This window comes from Leptopilina heterotoma, unplaced genomic scaffold, assembly GCF_015476425.1.
Source record: "Leptopilina heterotoma isolate Lh14 unplaced genomic scaffold, ASM1547642v1 Lhet_76, whole genome shotgun sequence".
NCBI classification, from domain to species: domain Eukaryota; kingdom Metazoa; phylum Arthropoda; class Insecta; order Hymenoptera; family Figitidae; genus Leptopilina; species Leptopilina heterotoma.
This window is the reverse complement of record NW_025111175.1, coordinates 1,004,820-1,025,064: the sequence shown is the minus strand read 5'-3', so window position 1 is coordinate 1,025,064 and position 20,245 is coordinate 1,004,820. Positions and strand designations below refer to the sequence as shown.

The following is a 20,245-nucleotide window of genomic DNA, read 5'->3' as shown; positions in this document are numbered from 1 at the left end:
AAGACTGGATTTCAATTTAAATTGCATTGCAAAAATTGGCTTTAAATTTAAATTAAACAGTAAACAATTAAATTTTAATTTTAATTAAAATTGTGAAAAATCGAAATTTATTTTAAATTATGATTAGAACAAAAATTGAATTTAAATTTCAATTCAAATTAAAAACAAAGATTAGATTTAAATTTAAATTAAAATCATAAAGAATTAAATTTGATTTTAAATAAAATTATCAAAAAGTAATTTAATTTGAATGTTAAGTAAAATTCTGCAAAAAAATTGTAATTCATGTTAAAACAGTAAAAAATTAAATTTTTATTTTAATTAAAATTGCAATTAATTAAATTTTAATATGAATAAAAATTGGAAGGTTTATTAATTAAAAATTAAATTAAAATATTTCCATTAGTTAATTATTGTAAAATTGTCATTTAACAGGGGCCGCATTGCTCCTGTAAAACATATTCCCGCTCGACACGTTGCGCGCGCTTTTAGAATTTCAAACTTGGCGCCACTTGTTTCCATCAGTCATTATTTTGACTCGCCACTAACATCCGGTCTACGGTTTCCGGCTTCTATGTCTCTTTTTCTTTTCTCTTTTTCTCTGGACACAGAAACATGGCTGCACGCTCTATATCAAAGAAAAGGAAGGTTAGTTGAATTACCCTCAATTCATTTAAAATGCAAAAAAATACAAAGTTTCACATTTTCTGTGGTGTTCAATTTTTCTTATTTTCCCAAAATATGCCCAAAAAGTGAAGTTTAAAATTGCAGATGACAGGGATAATTTTACCTCTTAACCTACAAAAATTCTCACCGACTTTCGCATTCTTCTCAAATAAAGAAGTTTCTCAAGAAAAATAAACATACCAGTGATAAATTTTTAAAAACAGTGCAAAGTGTATCAAACGAGAATTACCAATTTTCATTTGTTGATATTGTTTTTACGAATAAAATGTCTTTCCACACTGTTGAAAATTACGGGATTTAAATGACATTTTGAGGTTATGTGCAAGCTAATAACAAACTGTAACATTGAATTAAAATTTCTTTATTTTATATATTTTTATTTAACTCCGGGATAAATTAAAAAAAAATACAAAATAGTGTTAATGTTGTTTTTCGATTTTTGAAAACAAACTGTAAAAAATTATTTTGTTAGCAAAATTCCGATTAAGAAACACCAGGGAAAAATAATTGTGTTAATAATAATAATAACTATTTAAACAAATTATAATTAATTTAAAAATAATTAGCAATAGATTATAATGGATTTTTTAATTTTCAGTTCGTTGGAGACGGAGTCTTCAAGGCTGAATTAAACGAGTTTTTAACTCGTGAACTCGCTGAAGATGGCTATTCAGGAGTCGAGGTGCGCGTTACTCCACAACGCACTGAAATTATTCTTATGGCCACACATACCCAAAGTGTCCTCGGTGAGAAGGGACGCAGAATCAGAGAATTGACTTCTGTCGTTCAAAAGAGATTTAACTTTAAGGATCACAGCGTAGAATTATACGCTGAAAAAGTCGCAACCCGTGGTCTTTGCGCCATCGCTCAAGCTGAATCCTTGAGATACAAATTAATCGGAGGTCTTGCTGTTCGAAGGTAAAAAGAATATTCTTAAATTTATTTTTCCAAAAAAATTAGAATAAATTTATATAAATAAATTTTCCTTAAAACAGTTTATTTGAATGGAAAATTTATATTCTAATAATTTATTTAATAACTAGCAAATTTTAATATAAATTCTATTATTTTAAACAATTTTGATGAAATTCTTTTTAAAAAATCATTATTTTCAAAATTTTTAAATAAAATTCCTTAAAAAAAACAATTATTTTCAAAAATTCAGATAAAATTCATCGAAACAATTCAATTATTTTTATAAAAAAAAAATAAGAAAATTCTTCGCAAGAATTAAAATATTTTTATATAAATAATAAAATCGTTCAAAGTAATTCAATTATTTTCATAATAATGAAATGTTTCGAAAGAATTTAATTACTTTCAATACAATTTTAATAACATTTCTCGAAATAATACAATTATTTTTAATAATATTATTTAAATTCAATTATTTTAAAGTGTTTTTAATAAAAATTCAATTATTTTCAACAATTCTGATAAAAAATTCTTCGAAACATTTCAATTATTTTTAAAAATTGTAAAATTCTTGGCAAGAATTCAATATTTTTTTTGTAAATAAAATTCTTCTGAGAAATTTAATTATTTTCAATGCTATTTTAATAAAATTTCTCTAACAGGTTGAATTATTTTAAAAAATTGTGATAAAATTGTTTAAAAGAATATAGTTTTCTATGAATAATTTTAATATAATTTAATGGGGAAATTGTTAATTATAATTAATAATAAACACGATTATTTTAAAAACTTGAAAGAAATTCTTCATAAAATTCAATTATTTTCAAAATTTTCAGTAAAAATTATTAAAAATAGGTTCATTATTTTAAAGAATTGTAATAAAAAATCTTGCCAAGAATTAAATTATTTTCAATACAATTTTAATTACATTTTCTCGAAAGAATTCAATTATTTGAAAAAATGTTAATAAAATTCTCGAAATGAATTAAATTATTCAATTATTTCTGAAAATAATTGAATTCTTAAATAGAATTTTATTAAAACTTTTTAAAATAATTGAATCCCTGCCAAAAAAATTTATTATTTCTGCATATAATTGATTTTTTGTAAAATTTAAAAAAGTAAGTGAATTTTTGAGAAGAATTTTATGAAAATTGTATTTAAAATACAAATTGAATTCCTGGGAAAAATGTACAATTTATTGATATAATTGAAATTTTCGAAGAAATAATTTGAAAATGGAATTGAAAATAAGTGAAATTCTAATAAGAATTTTATTATTTAAATAAATTAATTGATTTTTTTACGAAGATTTTTATTATTTATAAATTGACTTCATGCAAAGAATTTTATTACAATTATTGAAAATAATTGAATTATTCATAAAATTCAATTACTTTAAGAATTTTCAGTAAAAATTATTTTAAAAAACTCCACTATTTTCAATAGTATTGAAATAAATTCGTAAAAACAATTCAATTATTTTAAATAATTTTAATAAAAATCTTGCCAAGAATTAAATTATTTTCAATACAATTTTAATTAAAAATTACAATGTTGCAAAAAATTTATTTAATAATCTATTTACGATTATCAATAATTTTTTAGAGCTTGCTATGGAGTTCTCCGATTTATCATGGAATCGGGTGCAAAGGGATGTGAAGTGGTTGTTAGCGGTAAATTGCGAGGACAACGAGCAAAGTCCATGAAATTCGTCGACGGACTTATGATTCATTCCGGAGAACCAACGAATGATTATGTTAATACCGCCACCCGGCACGTACTCCTCAGACAAGGTAAATATTCATCTTTCAATTTATTTTAATTTTTAACAAATTTTATTTTCTAACTATGTTCTTCTAATTGTAATTTCATTTAAATTTCTAACATACTTAAAAAATATTAGATTTTTAAATATTAAAAATATTTCTGAGAAAGAATCTGACGGACAGCCAAAACAAAAATTAATCTAATTCCATTATTCCGAATTTTTAAATGTAGAAAAAAACAAAATTAAATTTTAAATTCGTTTTAGTCGAAGAATTTAATTTTTAACATTTTAAACAAAAATTGCATTTGAATAAACATTACAATTTTTTATCATTAAGAAATAATTGTTAAACTTTAGCTTTGTTTCCACCCAGAGTGTTTTTTATTGACAGAAAACTAATTTTTATTCAAAGGCGACTTTGAATTAATTAAAATCTTCACCCTTTCACTGAAGCAAATTTAAAATTGAATGTTTTTTTTTATTTTAAATTCGAAATAATGAAACTGAATTAACTTCTGTTCCGATTGTTTGTCAATTTTTTCCTCAAATTACTAAAATATTTAAAAAATCCTAATATTTTGTAAATTTAAAATTCGAAAATTTTTAATTTCCATGTGAATCATTTTAATATTAAATTAAAATTAATAAAAGTTCAGATTTATTTGAATACATGTTCAAAAAGTGTGAATCGAAATTATATAAATTAACCCTTTTTCAGGTGTCTTGGGAATTAAAGTAAAAATTATGCTCCCATGGGATCCAAATGGCAAAACAGGACCTAAAAATCCATTGCCTGACAATGTTTCGGTTGTGGAACCCAAGGACGAAGTTTTACACGCCCAGCCCTCATCTGAAATTAAACCAGCCAAGGATCTTCCTCCAGCACCACAAATCCCCGTTTAATTAAGTATGTTCAATCTTTGCATTGTTCATAATAAAATTTAAAAAAAAAACATCCACTTTCTTCATTTTTTCTAAACCAATTCTCTCCGATAAATTTTGAAAAATAAACAAACATCGTCACGTAGTGTTAAAAATTAAATAAACAGGATAAGGTTTTAAATAACTTGAAAACTTTTTCTTTCTTTTTTTTAATAATTTAATTATAAACTGTGTAAATTTATAAATAACCACAGTGAATAATGAACGGTCACAAACAATACATAGTGTAAAAAAGAAGGCCAGTGACAATTTATAAAAATCGACTCTTTAGAACAGACAGTTTTATTATTAATTTTCCGTCAATTATTCATATTTTATTATTGAACTATTTTTTTAGTTTTGATTTGAAATAAGTTATTAATATCAATAATTGTTTAATCAGATTATTATTAATCAAATTAATTCAAAAAATAATTGTTACTGCTCAGATTAATTAAAGAAATAATTATTATTACTCAGATTAATTAAAGAAATAATGATTATTAATCAAATTGATTAAAGAAATAATCACAGATCAAATTAGTTAATTTCTTATTTTAAATTATAAAAGTTAATTATGAACTACAAATTTATAAAATATTAAATTATTTTATAAATTTAGTTATTAACGATTAAACGGCAATTGAAAGGTACATTCACACTTGTTTGATCGCGAAAATAATAATTTTTTTTTTAAATTAATTACTCTGAGAAAAAATATATAAATACAATGCCACGTTCGTGAGAAATATAAGATATTTGTTACACACATTGCAAAATAATTGAGCAATAATAATTTAATCCTACATATAAGATTTAGTGAAAAAATTTATTATAATTTTATATTCTTTGCCGTTAAATTACAAACATTTAACGTAATGTTTGAATTTCTTGAACAAAAAAATATTATGCAAAATTCTTTCACACACTTTCGTCAATAACAATGAATTCATTATTACTAAATATACTAGTTTACAAAAGCTATCCAATATTAATTGCTCCTTGAAAAAAGAATACCAAACTGTCTGCTCTAATGTTTATTTATTACAATTAGCAACAGTAGGAAAGATCAGTTGGACAGACATTATTTTTTTTTATTTTTATGATTTTAATTTAAACAATTTTTTTTTAAATCTAGCGCAATAATTAGCTTTTAATAAATCACGTTTACTTAAACGCTTTCAAATAGTAAAATAATTATTAACAAAATGTAATTTAGAGGAAAAAATAAAATATTTTTATTAATATTTACTCTTCGTATAAATAGAAAAAATTATTATTTTGAAGAGTGAATGTTAATATGCGGGTTAGAAAATAAAAATCTGCATTTCCCCTCTTAAATGAATGATTTTAATTAATTTAATAACAAGCGAAAAAAGATAAAATTTTCCAACAAAATACTTTTGACAATTTTTATCTTTTTTTAGTGAAAAAATTTCTTTCTTCTCTTGAAATTTCTATCTAATCAAGGCTATTATTCAACGTGGGAGAAGTTCACAACGTTTATAATAAACAATTGGAAGAAAAATACTTTTTACCCAGAAAATAATATTTTTGATTTACAAATTTTTCTTTATTTAATTTGTTGATTAAAAAACGTAAAAAAAATTTTTGAATAAAAAGGTGAGTAGAAAAATACTTTTTCTTTCAAATCGTAGATTCTTAAACATTGGGAACTTTACTAACGTATTCACAAAATATTTCTCTAAATTATTGAACGCTCAAATGAAGGAAATATTTTTTAATTTATTAATTATGAAATTGAAATAAAAAATAATGTAAATTAAACATTTTCTTAGTTGAGAATTAATTTTTTTAAAAAGAATATTGCAAAAAGAATGTAATAAAATTCAAATAAAATAAACTTTTGTAATAAAAATCCACTCATTCGAACGTTCGATTTAAGAACATAAAATTATTTTAAAAAAAAATTAATTGTTGAAAAAATAAGAGAATAAAAATATTGGTAGCTTAATGCAAACAGCATTGATTTATATCAGTGTCTTGTTAATTGAAACGTGCAAGTATCACATCACGTGAAATGTCTATAACAATTTTTTTTGTGGCTTAAGTTTAAGACATCACGTATAAAAATCCTTGACATTTCTCACAGACATTATAATAATTATTTATATATATATAATATACCTAAAAACACGATCAAGGAACACTTTTAAAATTGTATTTGAGATTTTTTAATAATCGTTCCTCAAAAAATGAATTTACAAAAATTCTCTTCTCTTTTCTCTTTTTGTCGCATTATTGTTGTTGTTGACGCACGGGTTCCATCATTTGAAGGAAATGCAAGAAATAACTTAAAATACGCTTGATAATTGGAGGTACTGATGGTTTTGCAGCAAGAATACTAATTGAATTCTTAATTTCGTAAAAAACGTTGCGTGTGTAGGGATTTCGTCTCGAATTGAGACGTAATCTCAAAAAGTGATAGTAGATGAATGGCGTTAATAATCCGGCACGTCCTCTGAAAAAAGGAAAATTTAATTCATTTTTATTTTAAAAATTAGAAACTAAAATAGAAACTAAAATTTAATGAACAAATTTGTCAAAAATTAGACTTTTTGTTATGAAGGAAATTTAATAAAAATAAATAGAATACTTACGAGAAGACTAAAAAGATTGTGATTGGCATTAAAATAACTTCAGTCAGTGCAATGAATCGTAAAATGTTGCCTGATTGAAATTCCACCAGGGAGATCATCAATCGCGCTGCCCACATGCGATTTTGACCTATACACTGTAAAGTAAAATTACAATTAAAAACAATGACCAGAAATTGAATGTCTATGATTAATTTACGTAACGAAACAAGAATGTAATAATAAATACTGCGTGGAAGAACAAAAATTGCTATACTTACGTCGAGCAGTGTGAGAGAGTAACTCGAGAAGTGAAGTAAAGCGAATAAAAATATGGGAATGAGAACCACTAATCTTTAATTAAGGAAAATTTTTCAAAAAAGCCCACAAATTCAGGGAAGAAAAACGTTAGTTAAATTCATCTCCCTAAAGCTTCGAAAGTTCAAAATGGACGGACATCGTTCATTATAAACGTTCGAAATTTCTTTTCCCTTGAATTTTTAATTTTATTTACAAAATATTGATTTTCATAATTAAAAATCAATTTTAAACTATTGAATAATATTTTTTATTGCAGTCTAGTATTTTTTTTTAATTTTGAAAGTATTTCGTTCATTCGAACGTTCAAAAATTTTTGTAAAATTAAATTCAGTTTATAATCAACAATTTAAAGCAAAATTACTTTTATATTCAGAATTGTGTAAAATTTTTCACAATGTTGATCATCGATTCAAAAATGATTTCCTCGAATTCAAAAATTTATTTTATTTCTTTAATTTGAAATTAAATTGAATTTTTAATTTAATTTTAAATTTCTAAACAGAGAAATTTTATTTTCCTTTTGAACAACATAATTCTTTTTTAAATTGTTGATCATAATCGTCGTAAAAATTTCAACTCTTTTTCCTGAAATTGAAAAAAATCTCTTTTTATTCTTAAATTATGCGATAAGTTGAAAAGGATACACGCTATTGGTGAAGCGTAGAGGAATATTGACGCATAGAATAAATAATGGAATGAATCTTCTAAACACAGCTCTGCAAAAAATGCCGCTGAAAATTGAATAGGTGGCATTCGTTGATGCAGTCTCAATGCATTGATTGCTGAATTACTAATTAACGCCTTATAATATACATTGTACGGATTTCTGAAAAGAAAAAATGCACAATTAGAAAATATTCTTATTTTAAAAGAAAAGAATAAATAAATGAATGGAAACAAAAAATAAATAAATGAAAAAACTAACAATAAATAATTAGAAAGCAAAAATAAATCAGATTTTTTAAACTACAAAAAACTGAATAAAAATCAAGAAAATATTTTCCGAATTAAAAAAGTGACAAAATAATTCTCAGAAAGCAACAACTTTCTTTTGAGATAAAGTGTACTTTGAAGGTTAGAATACAAATAATTGGATGAGCCTTGATGTTGAAAATCAATAACACTTTTATTGATTTCATTCATTAAAAACTTTCCCATACAACAGGTGAATTTAAAAAGAAAAAAATTCAAAACTTACCCAAATATAGGAATGAAATACGCTATTGTGAAAAGTATAGCAAGTAGTCTCAATGCCCATAATCCAACTTCAATTTTGTGTTCAACCACATGTTGTTTTAAATTTGGCCATCCTCTCTCAGGTTGTGTTGTAGTTGTTGGTTCTGCCATTCTATGTGAATTAAACGAGAAAAATAATTTACAACTGCTTTTTTTTTATCATGTATCCTTTCACTATAATATGAGAGAATAAATCTAGAAGATGCACGCGAGCTAAAATGAGGACGTGTAAAAGAAAAATTCTCGAATCACGAGGTTTTTTCAATCAGTAAACACAGTGACAATGCAAATAAAAAAAAAGAAGAAGAAAAAACTGTCCCTGATTTTTAATTACATCATATAAACGATAAAATTGAATTTTATTTCTAAATTCACGTACCTATGACAATTTTATTATAAAAGAACGGTAAAAATTTTAGACTTTGAACAGGAAGGTTTTAAAATCACTTACCTTGGAAATGAGCAATTTTTAGGTTATAAATGTTTCACTTTTTGAAAAAGGCTCGTCAAATAATTATATACTTTTTGTGTTTTTAAAAAGTTTTTTCAACTTGTATCACATGAATTTCCCCACAGCATATGCACCATTAACTGCTATGAACTTTCCGCTTATTGCTTATTAATGGGAAAATATTTGATTCACCGCTTTCGCTTTTTCACTTATAAGTGTTTCACTTCAACTGCAGCTGATGACTACTGCTGAGTTTTATATTTTGAAAGTCAAGCATCTGACAACAGACCGATAGATGGATGTCCATCCAAAGATAGGTTAACTAGTGTTTTTAGTATAAATAAATAAATAAATGCCAAATTGATTAATAATTAATTCTAAACCATTTTATCCAGGAAAATAGAAAACAAAAACTGTTAAAATATTATAAAAATATTTAGTTATTTAATTTTTTCTACAAAAATAATTATTTTGTTAACAAAAATACTAAATAAAAAAAAATAGAAAATATCTAAAAACCTGTATTATTGACAATTAAGTAACACATTTTTTTCTTAGAAAAATAATAAGAAATTTCCGGTTTCGTAAATTTTTTTCTCCCCCCTTTTGTTGTCTAATTTGAATGATTGACAAATAATGATTTAATTGGGAGAAAATTAAAATTTCAAACTCAAAGTGAAAAAAAGAGGATGGTGTAAAATTTTGTAATTTATTATTGCTGACGTTTTCACGTGGAATACACACGCGTTATAATAAGCATCGACCGAAAACGAGTGAACGAACTATTGCGGTGATTCCTTTCTATAAACGGACATCACAACCGTTTTGACAATGATACTCATCGCAGGCACTGCTCTCGCTTTTCTCGCGGGTATTTTATTTTTTCATAAACCAAGAAATAAAATGTTATTTTACATAAATACCATTATTTACGAAATTAAATATAATACAATGGGAGTTCAAGAAGTTGTCAGGGAATTTGTCTTCGCGAAATACAACAAAACTGGTGAGAGAGAAAAATACACGTTGAATTATTATTTAATATTTCAAAATTAAAATAATAAAGTGTTCTACAATAAATGAGAAAAATTTTTTGTATCAGAAAATAATTACAGAAAGATTTCGTTTATAAATTTAATTTATAAATAAATACTAATAGGTTTTATGTCAGATTTCTTTAGAGAAATACTCCGTGACCTATTTTATAGTTTTCTTGTATTTTTTTTATCCAAAATCGAGAACTTTTGCTAAATTTTTCTTAATAATTAATTTTACCATCGGAATTTAAATTAATTCAAAAAAATTATTTTTAATAAACGAAATGCTGACAATGTAAAAAAGGATATAAATGTTCGAAAAGAGTAATTCGGTCACGGAGAAAAAGAAAGTTACGAAAGTTGTTGGGAAATAAGATTTCGATTTTTTTTTAAAGACTGTGAATACAATTTTAGTGTTAATTATTTATTTTCTAATGTGTGTCAATTTATTTACAAGTGACAAATTTAGTGTATTACCAATTTTCCAAATGAAAAATGAAGAAATTCTTCAAAAAATGTAATTTAAAAATTTGACGTGAGACAAATTTGAAAAAAATAAAAAAATGTGAGATAATTTTAATTAATTTTCTTATTTTTAATTTTTTTTTACCATAAAAAACAGATTTACCTCAACGAAAAGGAAAAGTGGCAATAGTGACAGGTGGTTCCCGAGGAATAGGATGTTTTATTGTAAAAATGCTACTTCAATGTGACATGGAAGTGATTGTTGGTAATACTTCTCAATTTTTGAAAATAAAATAACGTTCATTTTTAAAATAGGATATAAAGATTTTTTAAAATTATTAAATTAGCTTGTAGAAATATTAAAGCCGGCGAAGATGCAATTCGTAAAATTAGAGAATCAGGTGTGACATCGGGCACTGCGAAAGTTTATCACATGGATAATGCAAGTTTGGAGTCTGTTCGAAAGTTTTGTCGAGAAATCAAAAACGACTACAGAAGGATTGACACTTTAATAAATAACGGTAATCATCAATATTTCTTTTAGGAAAAAAATTTCAAAAACGAATTTTTTTTTCATTCAGAAAAATAAAAGGAATTTCTAATTTTGATAAACAAAAATAAAAAAATTTTTAATTTTTATTTACAAAAATGAATTTCTAATTTTTATTAACAAAAATACAAAAACGAATTGTTACAAAAGTAAAAAAACCAATTTTTCAATTTCGATTAATTTTTTATAATAATACAAAAACGAATTTCTAATTTTTATTAACAAAAATGCAAAAATGGATTCTTAATTTTGATTTTAAAAATAAAAAAACAAGTTTTTAAATTTGATTACAAAAATGAAAATAAATTTTTAATTTTGATTAACAAAAATAGAAAGGGAAGTTTAATTTTGATCGAGATTTTGATTAAAAAAAATGTACAAAAGAGAATTTTCGAGTTTAATTTTAGAAAAAAAAATTTCCTTCTTTTAGCTGGTATTATGTTCACACCGTATTTTAGAACCAAAGAGGGCTTCGAACAACAATGGGTGGTCAATTATTTATCACATTTTCTATTAACAGCATTATTATTGCCTCTTTTAAAAAATGCTGGAAGTCCTAATGAATCTGCAAGAGTAATTAATGTCACGTCCTGTGCTCATCTTGTCGGGACAATTGATTTTGATCACGTGGATGATGGGTAAACAATTTTTTTCTTTTACTATTATTTTTTAATATACTAACAAATCAAATTCTACAAGTTTACATAAAGTTTATATAATCAACGATTTAAAAGAAAAAAAAACAATTTAAATTATCTAAAAAAAATTATTTTTATTATTCTTTCTTGATTAGCAAACATGAAGGAACAATGTAAAAATATTAAAATTGAAATTCAGCTAATTTATAAATTAATTAATATTATAATTTAGTTTTTTAAATTTTATATAAAAACGAAAAATTTGTAAACAAAATATTTAATTATTTTCCTTATGGAAAATATTTCTTTTCTTTCAATATCGAATAATTTCAGAAAATAAAAAAATATTTTACAAAAAAAGTACAAAAACAATTACAGAAAATGTAAAAGATTGTGAAATAAAATTACAAGAAAAAGTAAAAAAACGACAAAATTTACAAAAAAAAATTAAGAATTTACAAAAAAAAGTAAGAAGCAGTGAACGGAAATTACCAAAAAATGCGTACTAATTACTATATAAATGAGAATTTTCCAATAAAAATTTATATATTTAAAAATAAATAAATTCTAATCCAATTGTTAACTTTATTTTAAAATTCTAAAGACTTAAAAATATTCCCTTTGCTTTGTAATTTAAGGTCATGAATATTTTATTTTTTTATTTCTGATATGGAAAATTGAAAATAAAAATGGAAAATTTACATTTATATCCATAAAAAATGCATTTTTCTCTCATTTTCCAGATAGGAAATTACCATTTATCAGCATATTGTTATATCAACTGCTTTCTCATACTTATTTATTTAAATTACTTACTAAACTAAAAAAATAAATAAAAGAATCAAAAAAAGAAAAAATTTCAAAAATATTTAAAAAAATAAAAAAACATTTCTTCAAAAAGTATATTTGGAGAAATTTTTTTTTATTTTGAAATCCTATATTTTTTAATTACAATATAAAAGAATGAAATTATTAATTTAATATTATTTTTTTTCCCAGGCAAGGATTTCTTAGAAAATTTGCCTACGCTCGAAGTAAACTTGCACAAGTTATGTTTACAAAGACAATTCAAGAACTTTTCTCCAAAAAAAAATTACCAGTTCAATCGTATGCCGTTCATCCGGGTCTCGTTAATACTGACATTTATCAGCACACAAGCATGAAGCACTTAAAAATTTTATTTAATATACTTTTTAAGGTAAATAATAAAAAAAATTTCTATCTGAAGTCAGCGTCGATTTTCAGCGTCAAAATAACTATTTTTAGAGACAAAAATATCACTAATTACATACCTATTTTATTTCCCTGCGGAGTTAAAAAATTTTCCACATTATACATTTTTATCTTAAAAACTTCGAAAAAATTAAAATATTGAATTTTTTTCGGTTTCGGAAAAAAAATTCTTTTCGACGCTCAGTGTCGACGCCAATTTCAGGGGAAAAAAAAGTTTAAAAGTAAAAAATGAATTAAATTATAATAAATTAAACGAAAAGTAATTTTTTAATTTTTCAATAGAAATTTTTTATAATGGCAAAATAGTTTGTAGTTAATAGTCGTTTTTTTAAATAATTAATTTAATTAAAGTAATTTTTAATGAAAATCTAATTTCAGACACCTCTGCAAGGAGCGACACCGGTCGTTTATGCTGCTGTGAATAAATCTATTGAAAACAAGGGTGGAATTTATATCACCAATTGTTTAGATAGTCCAGTAAATCCCGAAGCTCTCAATTCAACAATTCGTGATCGTCTATTTAAACTTTCCCTCGAGCAAGTTCAACTCAAAGACTTTTTCGAAACGTAATTAAAATTCATCGCGTATAGGTATTATATTTTTGTTGTTGTGTACAAATTATCCATTCCTTCCATGTTCCTTTAGAAGTCATACGTGCATTTATTATTATTATTACAGTATTAATTTTAATAAAATGGTAATTTCTAATTTCTAATAGTGTTAAATTTACGCTGACAGAATTTTTAAACCAAAATATATTTTTTTTAACTAAAATCAAATTTTACAGTATCTTCTAAAATAAAAATATAATAATACCGTTTTAATTTTAAAATAATAATAATAATAATAATAATAATTATTATTATTATTATTTATCACTATTATATTTAGAAATTGTTCAAAAATAATGTGAGAGAAGTTCACAACATTTATAATCAACAATTGGCGGAAAAAAATATTTTTTACGCAGAAAACAATGTTTTGTTTATAAATTTAAATTTTTTAAATTGTTGGTAATAAATAAATACTGCTCCAAAAAAATTTTCGTTAAAAATTTGAATAGAAAAATATTTTTTCTATTAAGTCGTTGACTATAAACGTTTTGTGAACTTCGCCAGTGTAAAAAATGCATTTACTTAGACAATAAATGTGAGAATAAAAAAATAATTTTTCAAAATTGGTATTTGTCGTTTTGAAAAATTTCCAAAGGGACCAATAAAAAATTGACAGTTATAATATAAGTTTTTAAATAATTTAATTATAAATGTATGCCTACATTTGTAGCAAGTGAGTGTTTCCTTACGCCGTCTAGCGTTAGCATATAAGTAGAATCAATGAATCTCTTAAAACATTCGTACAATATTCTATTTTGTTTTGTATATAAAAAACACTTTTATCCTCACAAATTTTTTTTTTCAACGTTCACGCCGCATATTTTATATTATAATATAAAAATCGTGAAACCAAAATTGTATTCAATTAAAAACAAAACAAAATGTGAATAATACCATTTTTTTATTACTATAGCGTTGTTTATTTATTATAATAATAAATGCGTAAAATTTCATCGAAATATTTTACAAATAAATCTCAATGCATTATAAGAGAGAGGCACTAAAATTGGTATTATTAATTCGTCAATGTTCTTCAATTTCCAAACGTTCAGAAATAAATTTCAATTTGATTGAATAATTTTCATTTTTGATATTATTTTAGTATTCTATTTTAATGCTTGTATAGGTACTAATATTAATATTACATATTAATATTATATATGAAATAATATTAATATTATATATTAATATTTTGCATTAAAATAATATTTAACAATAATTTAGTAATAAATATTAATAAAAAAATTTAATAAAATAAAAGAATTTGTCCATAAATATATTTTCGAAATAATACCTAAAAATTTTTGAACACAATAGTCTAGATAAAATTTTGTCCTTTGATTATAGGTCAAGAAAAAAAATTTCTATTTCTTCGCAGACTTAATTTTTTTTGTATCTTAGAAAGTCTTATATTTGCATATTTTATATATATTGACGATTCGAATTTAATTTTATTACATAATTATAGTGTAGTATGTAAATGGAAGATGCACATTAACGAATTGTCTGATAATTCTTATGCGCGCTGGCGGAGAATCTAAATTCGTGTTTCATGAATAAAACACTAAATAGATTTGACAATCGATTCAAATTAAATATATATCCATGAAATGTGAGATACATAAATTACACTCAGGTATTTGCTACACTAATAACAACGATTATCATTTCGACGAATAAGCAATTGTTTCTCTTTTTTTTTCCCTCTTACAAAAAAGTGGTGAGTATAATAATGCCCACGAAAAGCAGTTATAAATAATAAATTTATCGTTATTTTTTCTTTTTTTTTTTGAATTGATATGTCTTTTTTCGAGGAAAAAGAAACTATATCAGTATTCTATAAAATATTCCAAAAGAATTATTCGTCGTATTTTATAACATAATTAGCAACTCCAGAGAATAATTCGCAACATGAAACATAAACAATCGGCGATTTTTTACAACAAACTTCTTTTTTTCTTCAATCTTCAACAATTCAGGTGTAATTCTTTTTATGCAAACTAAAAAAAAAATTGCATTTTTAAATACAAAATTATTGTGAGGCACTGGAAAATATATTTATTAAAATTTACTGTAAAAATTTAGGAAGGAACAAATTTATAATAAAAATTTACTATAAAAATTTATAATCAAAATTTACTATAGAAATTCATAATCAAAATTTATACTTGCAAATTATTAAAAGACTTCTTGATGAATAAAAAAAATTATTAATATTATAAAAATTTAAATTATAAAAATGATAATTATTAAAACAATTCTCGATGAATTGGTAAAAAGAAAAATTATTTCTGAAATAATTTATAGAAAACTTTACAAAAAATTTGTTGAATAAACTGGAAGTGTATTGTAATTTTTCATTCTCTAAAAACACGATGAACATTATATAATCGAGAGAATGAATTTTTTTGATTCATTTTTTACTATTTTCTAATTTTTGAACTTTTACAATATTGGTCGTTGAAAATAGAAAAGTTTTTTGCCTATAACGCTACGTGCCTCATCTATTTGATAATTTAAAAAAATACAAACTGTGCAAAATGGAGTAAAAAAACACAAAATCTCAACAAAAAAAACTTTTAGCACCAATCAGCTCTACTTGTCTACTAATAAACAAAATTTCGTTTAAATTGTTACATGTTCTACTTTCATATATCGTTTTTTAAGTTTAGAAATTTATTATATACTCATACAGTAATTCCTAATAATGGAGTATATTCAATATAATATCTACTAATAGATTGACTAAAAGGTTCATTTTCGTTGTTACCATTGGTATTTTTTTTTCTTTTTCCAAGAGAGATCTCGCAATTATTCATCTTCGGTAACAATGTAACTGTTTTTTTTTCTGCGATGAATAAACAAATGTATATTTATGTATAACAATTGCGGTTTAATTGTATAAATTCCCCCAGATTTTTCTCTTATACGAATAATTTTCGTATAATTCTATAAAGTTGACTTCTTTTTTAATTCTTAAAAATGTGGAGAGACTAGAGCAATAACTTTAACAAAAATATAATTATATATTAATATATGTAATCAAAACTGCATAGAAGAAACTCCCAGAAGAAAACTAAATCACAGTCAAGAAAAATATAGTATATTCTCAATGAGTAGGAGTTCAGTCAATTTTTTTCCCTTTATTTATCAAAATATAGTCGTGAAAATATATTTTAATTAAAAATAAAATAAATTCATAAATAAAAAGAAAATAGAATTAAGTCTTGATTACTAGAAAGAGTAAACGTCGAAAATCGCTTACGATGACAATTTTTTATTATTTATCAATTATCAATTAATTTCTATTAATACTTGATTAAATTAATATTAGAACGAAATTACTAACTATTTTTTTCTTCCATTTGCTGATGATAAACGTGAAATTCACTCATATTTTAGTTTTATAATTTTTAATAATAATAATAATTTATTTTTAAACGAATTAATTCGTTTTGATTTAGAATTTAAATCGTAGAAGATTAACGACGTTATATCTTTTATCTTGTGCAAACATAACCATAAATATTAAAATAAATACCCTCTAAATTTCAATAAAAAAAAAGTCTTAAAATGCTTAAATGGTATTTTAAGCAATAAGCAAGTAGGCGGCAGGAAATTATTTTTCTACTAATTAGAAATTAATTCGATCGTTAATGAACCGAAATTATTCATATCAAGATTTTAGGAAGAATTGGAAAAAAAAATATTTAGAATAAAATTGACATTAAAGCAATAAAAGAAAAGAAAGAAAAATTGTAATTCCAAACGAATGGGGAAAATTCAAATTTATCGTTACATTAAATCGATAAATTTAAATTATATAAAATAAATAAAATTTTAAATTACTATTTCGTACCACCTAAATAAATTAAATACCCCAAAGGAATGATTGAAAATTTGATAAAAAATATAAAATTTTTAAAGTTCAATTCCTCTGAATAAAATATCTCCGAGTGAATTAGAGAAATTGCATAAGTGATGTATTGGTAGAAAATAGTTTGAGGTTGGTGTAGAGAATAAAGCACTTTGGTGAATTTCCACATTAATGGAATAAGCTTGTCAACTGAAAATCTGTCCCTTTTCTTAAAATAAGTCAAGCGTCTAAATTAATTATTAAATTAGGTAAAGCGACCGCATCTACAATTTGCATTATCTCCTATTGATGTTGTTTTCCCATTGATTGTTGTCACATTGGTTTCATATCGTGGTAACTCCTTGCAACGTGCTTGCTGATAAAAAAAAGAAATTATTAATATAAACAATAAAAATTGTTAATTAAATAAATTTTTATTTATTTAATAAATAATAAATAAAACAATAAATCTAGAGAATAATTTTCAAACATAATATTCACCTCCATAAGTTCGGCTGCAATTTCCATAAACAACCTTTCGACATTTTCCGCCTCCTTTGCCGAAGTTTCTAGAAAATACATACCATGACGTTGAGCGAAATCTTCGCCAACATGCGTCGGTATTTCTCTATCCTCCCGATCAATTTTATTTCCTGTAAATAATTTATGTTTTTAATGTACAATTTATTTTTATAGAAAGTAGAAAAAAAATGATTAAATACAGACCAACTAATATCCTCAGTACTTTATTACTCGCATACTCTTCAATTTCTCTAAGCCAGTCAGGTAGACAATCGAAAGTTGGTTGACAAGAAATATCGTACACTAAAATTAAAGCATGAGCCGATCTATAATAACTTTGCGTAATCGAACGAAATCTCTCCTGACCCGCTGTATCCCAAATTTGAAGCTGAAACAATTGAATAAAATTGGAAAATCAAAAAAAAAGTAAATAAAAACTGAAAGAATCAAAATTCGAAAATTCGAAAATTAAAAAATCAGAATTGAAAAATTAAAACTAAAAGAATGAAAATTGGTAATTAGAATTGAAAGAAAAAATTAAATATTAAATAATTTATTTTGTAGGTGAAAATTTGCGAATTATACCTTAACTTTCTCATTTTCCACTCCAACAGTTTTTATCATAAAATCAACACCAATCGTCGCTCCTTGTCCAGGTGGAAATAATCCCTGAAAGAAAATACCAAAAAACATTTTAATGACAACAATGAAAAAAAAACCTACAAATAAAAACATTTCTATTACTATCTTGAGAATATTCATTAATTAAGGCACGCAAGCAGGAAAGAAGAAACATTCTTTTTTATCTTGACACACTTCTCAAATTAGGCATCAAACATTGTATTATGACAGTTTATCTACCTTTCATTGATTTTTATTCAATGATAAAGGTGTGTAATCACATTAGCTACGTGAAAAAGAGACAAAAAAATGAAACAAAAAAAATACACTAAAAAAATAAATATTAAAAGAGAAATCGTATTATTTTTCACTGTGAAATTGAATAAATATGAAGCAATAAATACTCACTTGAGTGAATCTTCGCACTAAACATGTTTTTCCAACACCGGCATTACCAACAAGAACAACTTTAAATAAAAATTTATAATCTTCCATCATTTTTTCTATTAACAACTCCAAAAAGAAAAAATTCCAGAGAGATGAAAAAAATTATTGTTGCATTTACACACAAAACCAAACACAAATATATCCTTGAGAGATATATTTATCCTTGACAGTTAGATTGAAAAAAAACACTAACTTTCTCAATTCGTTAATCACTGACACTTTATTTTAGATTGTTAAAAATGATTGCATGATTCTTGGAGATTAGACACTATTTATTGTTAAAAATCACTGATAAGCAATCAACAACAGCGTGATACATTGCAAACATTGAAAAAGAAAACAATTTGACAAACGGTAAATATAGCAGAGTCTGCGATCTGTCATCAGCAGGTCATCACGTCAGAAAGAAGATAGGGAGTGAAGTCGGGTGTACGTTGAAATATCGACTCACCGAGATATTTCTCAACAATACCATTTTACCGCGAGTTTATTTGTGGGAGATTTAAAAATTTTTTTAGTGTAACAAAATAAAAAAAGTATCTAAATAGTGGCACATTTTTTTAAAAGATAGTAAAAATATAAATTATTTTTGTTTTATAATTGTCGATAAATTATAATTTCAATCAAAATCAACAATGAATCACACAGTGTCAGGTTTTGTTTTATAATGACCAATGTCTCCGGTCTATTAGCAAAAATATTTGCTAATTATTTTTTTCACGAAGTCAAAAGTCTTTCTTCCTTGATAGACATAAGAAGATAATTGTAATAATTTCTAAATTGTTTCTAATTTGCACTTTAATTTGTTCGAAATTGGTAAAATTTCAAGAAAAAAAGTTATATTTTATTTAAATATAAATTATGACACAACAAATATAAAAATTAATTTTCTTTTATAACAATTCTAAATTTCGTGAAACTAGGATGAAAATATATAAAATTTGCCTAAAGAATAATCTCTATTTTATTAAAATAAGTAAATTGAGGAAATTTAGAATATCAAATTTATGAATTAAAATACTCCGAAAGACTGAGAAAACATTAAATTTTCAAAATTCTAACTGAAAACGGTATATTCTTTAGTTATCGTAATTTATTTAAATATTAATTTTATTCACTTATTGAAATCGAAAAATTGGAATAAAATTGCTTTATTATGAATAACAAATTATAGAAAAATCAGACTCCACTGTGTGATTCCAAAACATGCAAAATAAACATTACAACCTGTCTCCAAAACGGTTCTTAAAAATATACATAATTGCTGGAGAACAGGAGGAACTTAAAAATTCACTCACCGGGTTGCCCAACATCGTCCGAAAACTGAAAAATAATTATATTTATTAATTTAATTTCCCATTTC

At 23.9% G+C, this 20,245-nt stretch overlaps 4 protein-coding genes across 4 annotated transcripts; 2 read left to right on the top strand and 2 right to left on the bottom strand.

Moving 5' to 3' along the window:
- Positions 1-520: 520 nt before the first annotated feature.
- Positions 521-4,328, top strand: LOC122510873 (40S ribosomal protein S3). The gene is made up of 4 exons (XM_043625813.1): positions 521-648; positions 1,286-1,605; positions 3,211-3,398; positions 4,092-4,328. The coding sequence occupies exons 1-4, from the start codon at positions 616-618 to the stop codon at positions 4,274-4,276; spliced, it is 726 nt and encodes a 241-aa protein (XP_043481748.1). The 5' UTR covers positions 521-615; the 3' UTR covers positions 4,277-4,328.
- An 842-nt stretch (positions 4,329-5,170) lies between these two features.
- LOC122510872 (Krueppel homolog 2) lies at positions 5,171-9,235 on the bottom strand. The gene is made up of 6 exons (XM_043625812.1): positions 8,900-9,235; positions 8,411-8,560; positions 7,857-8,038; positions 7,173-7,240; positions 6,916-7,049; positions 5,171-6,776 (listed from the first exon to the last, which is right to left on the bottom strand). The coding sequence occupies exons 2-6, from the start codon at positions 8,557-8,559 to the stop codon at positions 6,554-6,556; spliced, it is 756 nt and encodes a 251-aa protein (XP_043481747.1). The 5' UTR covers position 8,560; positions 8,900-9,235; the 3' UTR covers positions 5,171-6,553.
- Positions 9,236-9,424: 189 nt separating this feature from the next.
- LOC122510871 (dehydrogenase/reductase SDR family member on chromosome X) lies at positions 9,425-13,646 on the top strand. The gene is made up of 6 exons (XM_043625811.1): positions 9,425-9,905; positions 10,559-10,666; positions 10,749-10,922; positions 11,382-11,589; positions 12,589-12,787; positions 13,201-13,646. The coding sequence occupies exons 1-6, from the start codon at positions 9,731-9,733 to the stop codon at positions 13,390-13,392; spliced, it is 1,056 nt and encodes a 351-aa protein (XP_043481746.1). The 5' UTR covers positions 9,425-9,730; the 3' UTR covers positions 13,393-13,646.
- Positions 13,647-17,397: 3,751 nt separating this feature from the next.
- On the bottom strand, positions 17,398-19,283 carry LOC122510870 (ras-related protein Rab-30-like). Its single transcript, XM_043625810.1, has 5 exons — positions 18,844-19,283; positions 18,400-18,483; positions 18,019-18,202; positions 17,794-17,945; positions 17,398-17,668 (listed from the first exon to the last, which is right to left on the bottom strand). Exons 1-5 carry the CDS (start codon positions 18,931-18,933, stop codon positions 17,558-17,560), a joined length of 621 nt encoding a protein of 206 aa, XP_043481745.1. The 5' UTR covers positions 18,934-19,283; the 3' UTR covers positions 17,398-17,557.
- Between the last annotated feature and the right edge of the window lie 962 nt (positions 19,284-20,245).

What these genes read in the sequence shown, in the direction of transcription:
- LOC122510872 (XM_043625812.1), bottom strand. Translation starts at nt 8,559, where the DNA reads ATGGCAGAACCAACAACTACAACACAACCTGAGAGAGGATGGCCAAAT. An exon ending in TATTTCATTCCTATATTTGG is followed by an intron (nt 8,039 to 8,410) that starts GTAAGTTTTGAA and finishes TTTTCTTTTCAG; the next exon opens with AAATCCGTACAATGTATATT. An exon ending in CTACGCTTCACCAATAGCGT is followed by an intron (nt 7,241 to 7,856) that starts GTATCCTTTTCA and finishes ATTAAAGATTAG; the next exon opens with TGGTTCTCATTCCCATATTT.
- LOC122510870 (XM_043625810.1), bottom strand. Translation starts at nt 18,933, where the DNA reads ATGATGGAAGATTATAAATTTTTATTTAAAGTTGTTCTTGTTGGTAAT. An exon ending in TGGAAAATGAGAAAGTTAAG is followed by an intron (nt 18,203 to 18,399) that starts GTATAATTCGCA and finishes CAATTGTTTCAG; the next exon opens with CTTCAAATTTGGGATACAGC. An exon ending in TTGCAGCCGAACTTATGGAG is followed by an intron (nt 17,669 to 17,793) that starts GTGAATATTATG and finishes TTTTTTTATCAG; the next exon opens with CAAGCACGTTGCAAGGAGTT.
- LOC122510873 (XM_043625813.1), top strand. Translation starts at nt 616, where the DNA reads ATGGCTGCACGCTCTATATCAAAGAAAAGGAAG. An exon ending in CTATATCAAAGAAAAGGAAG is followed by an intron (nt 649 to 1,285) that starts GTTAGTTGAATT and finishes TTTAATTTTCAG; the next exon opens with TTCGTTGGAGACGGAGTCTT. An exon ending in GGAGGTCTTGCTGTTCGAAG is followed by an intron (nt 1,606 to 3,210) that starts GTAAAAAGAATA and finishes ATAATTTTTTAG; the next exon opens with AGCTTGCTATGGAGTTCTCC.
- LOC122510871 (XM_043625811.1), top strand. Translation starts at nt 9,731, where the DNA reads ATGATACTCATCGCAGGCACTGCTCTCGCTTTTCTCGCGGGTATTTTA. An exon ending in CGCGAAATACAACAAAACTG is followed by an intron (nt 9,906 to 10,558) that starts GTGAGAGAGAAA and finishes CATAAAAAACAG; the next exon opens with ATTTACCTCAACGAAAAGGA. An exon ending in TTTGATCACGTGGATGATGG is followed by an intron (nt 11,590 to 12,588) that starts GTAAACAATTTT and finishes TTTTTTTCCCAG; the next exon opens with GCAAGGATTTCTTAGAAAAT.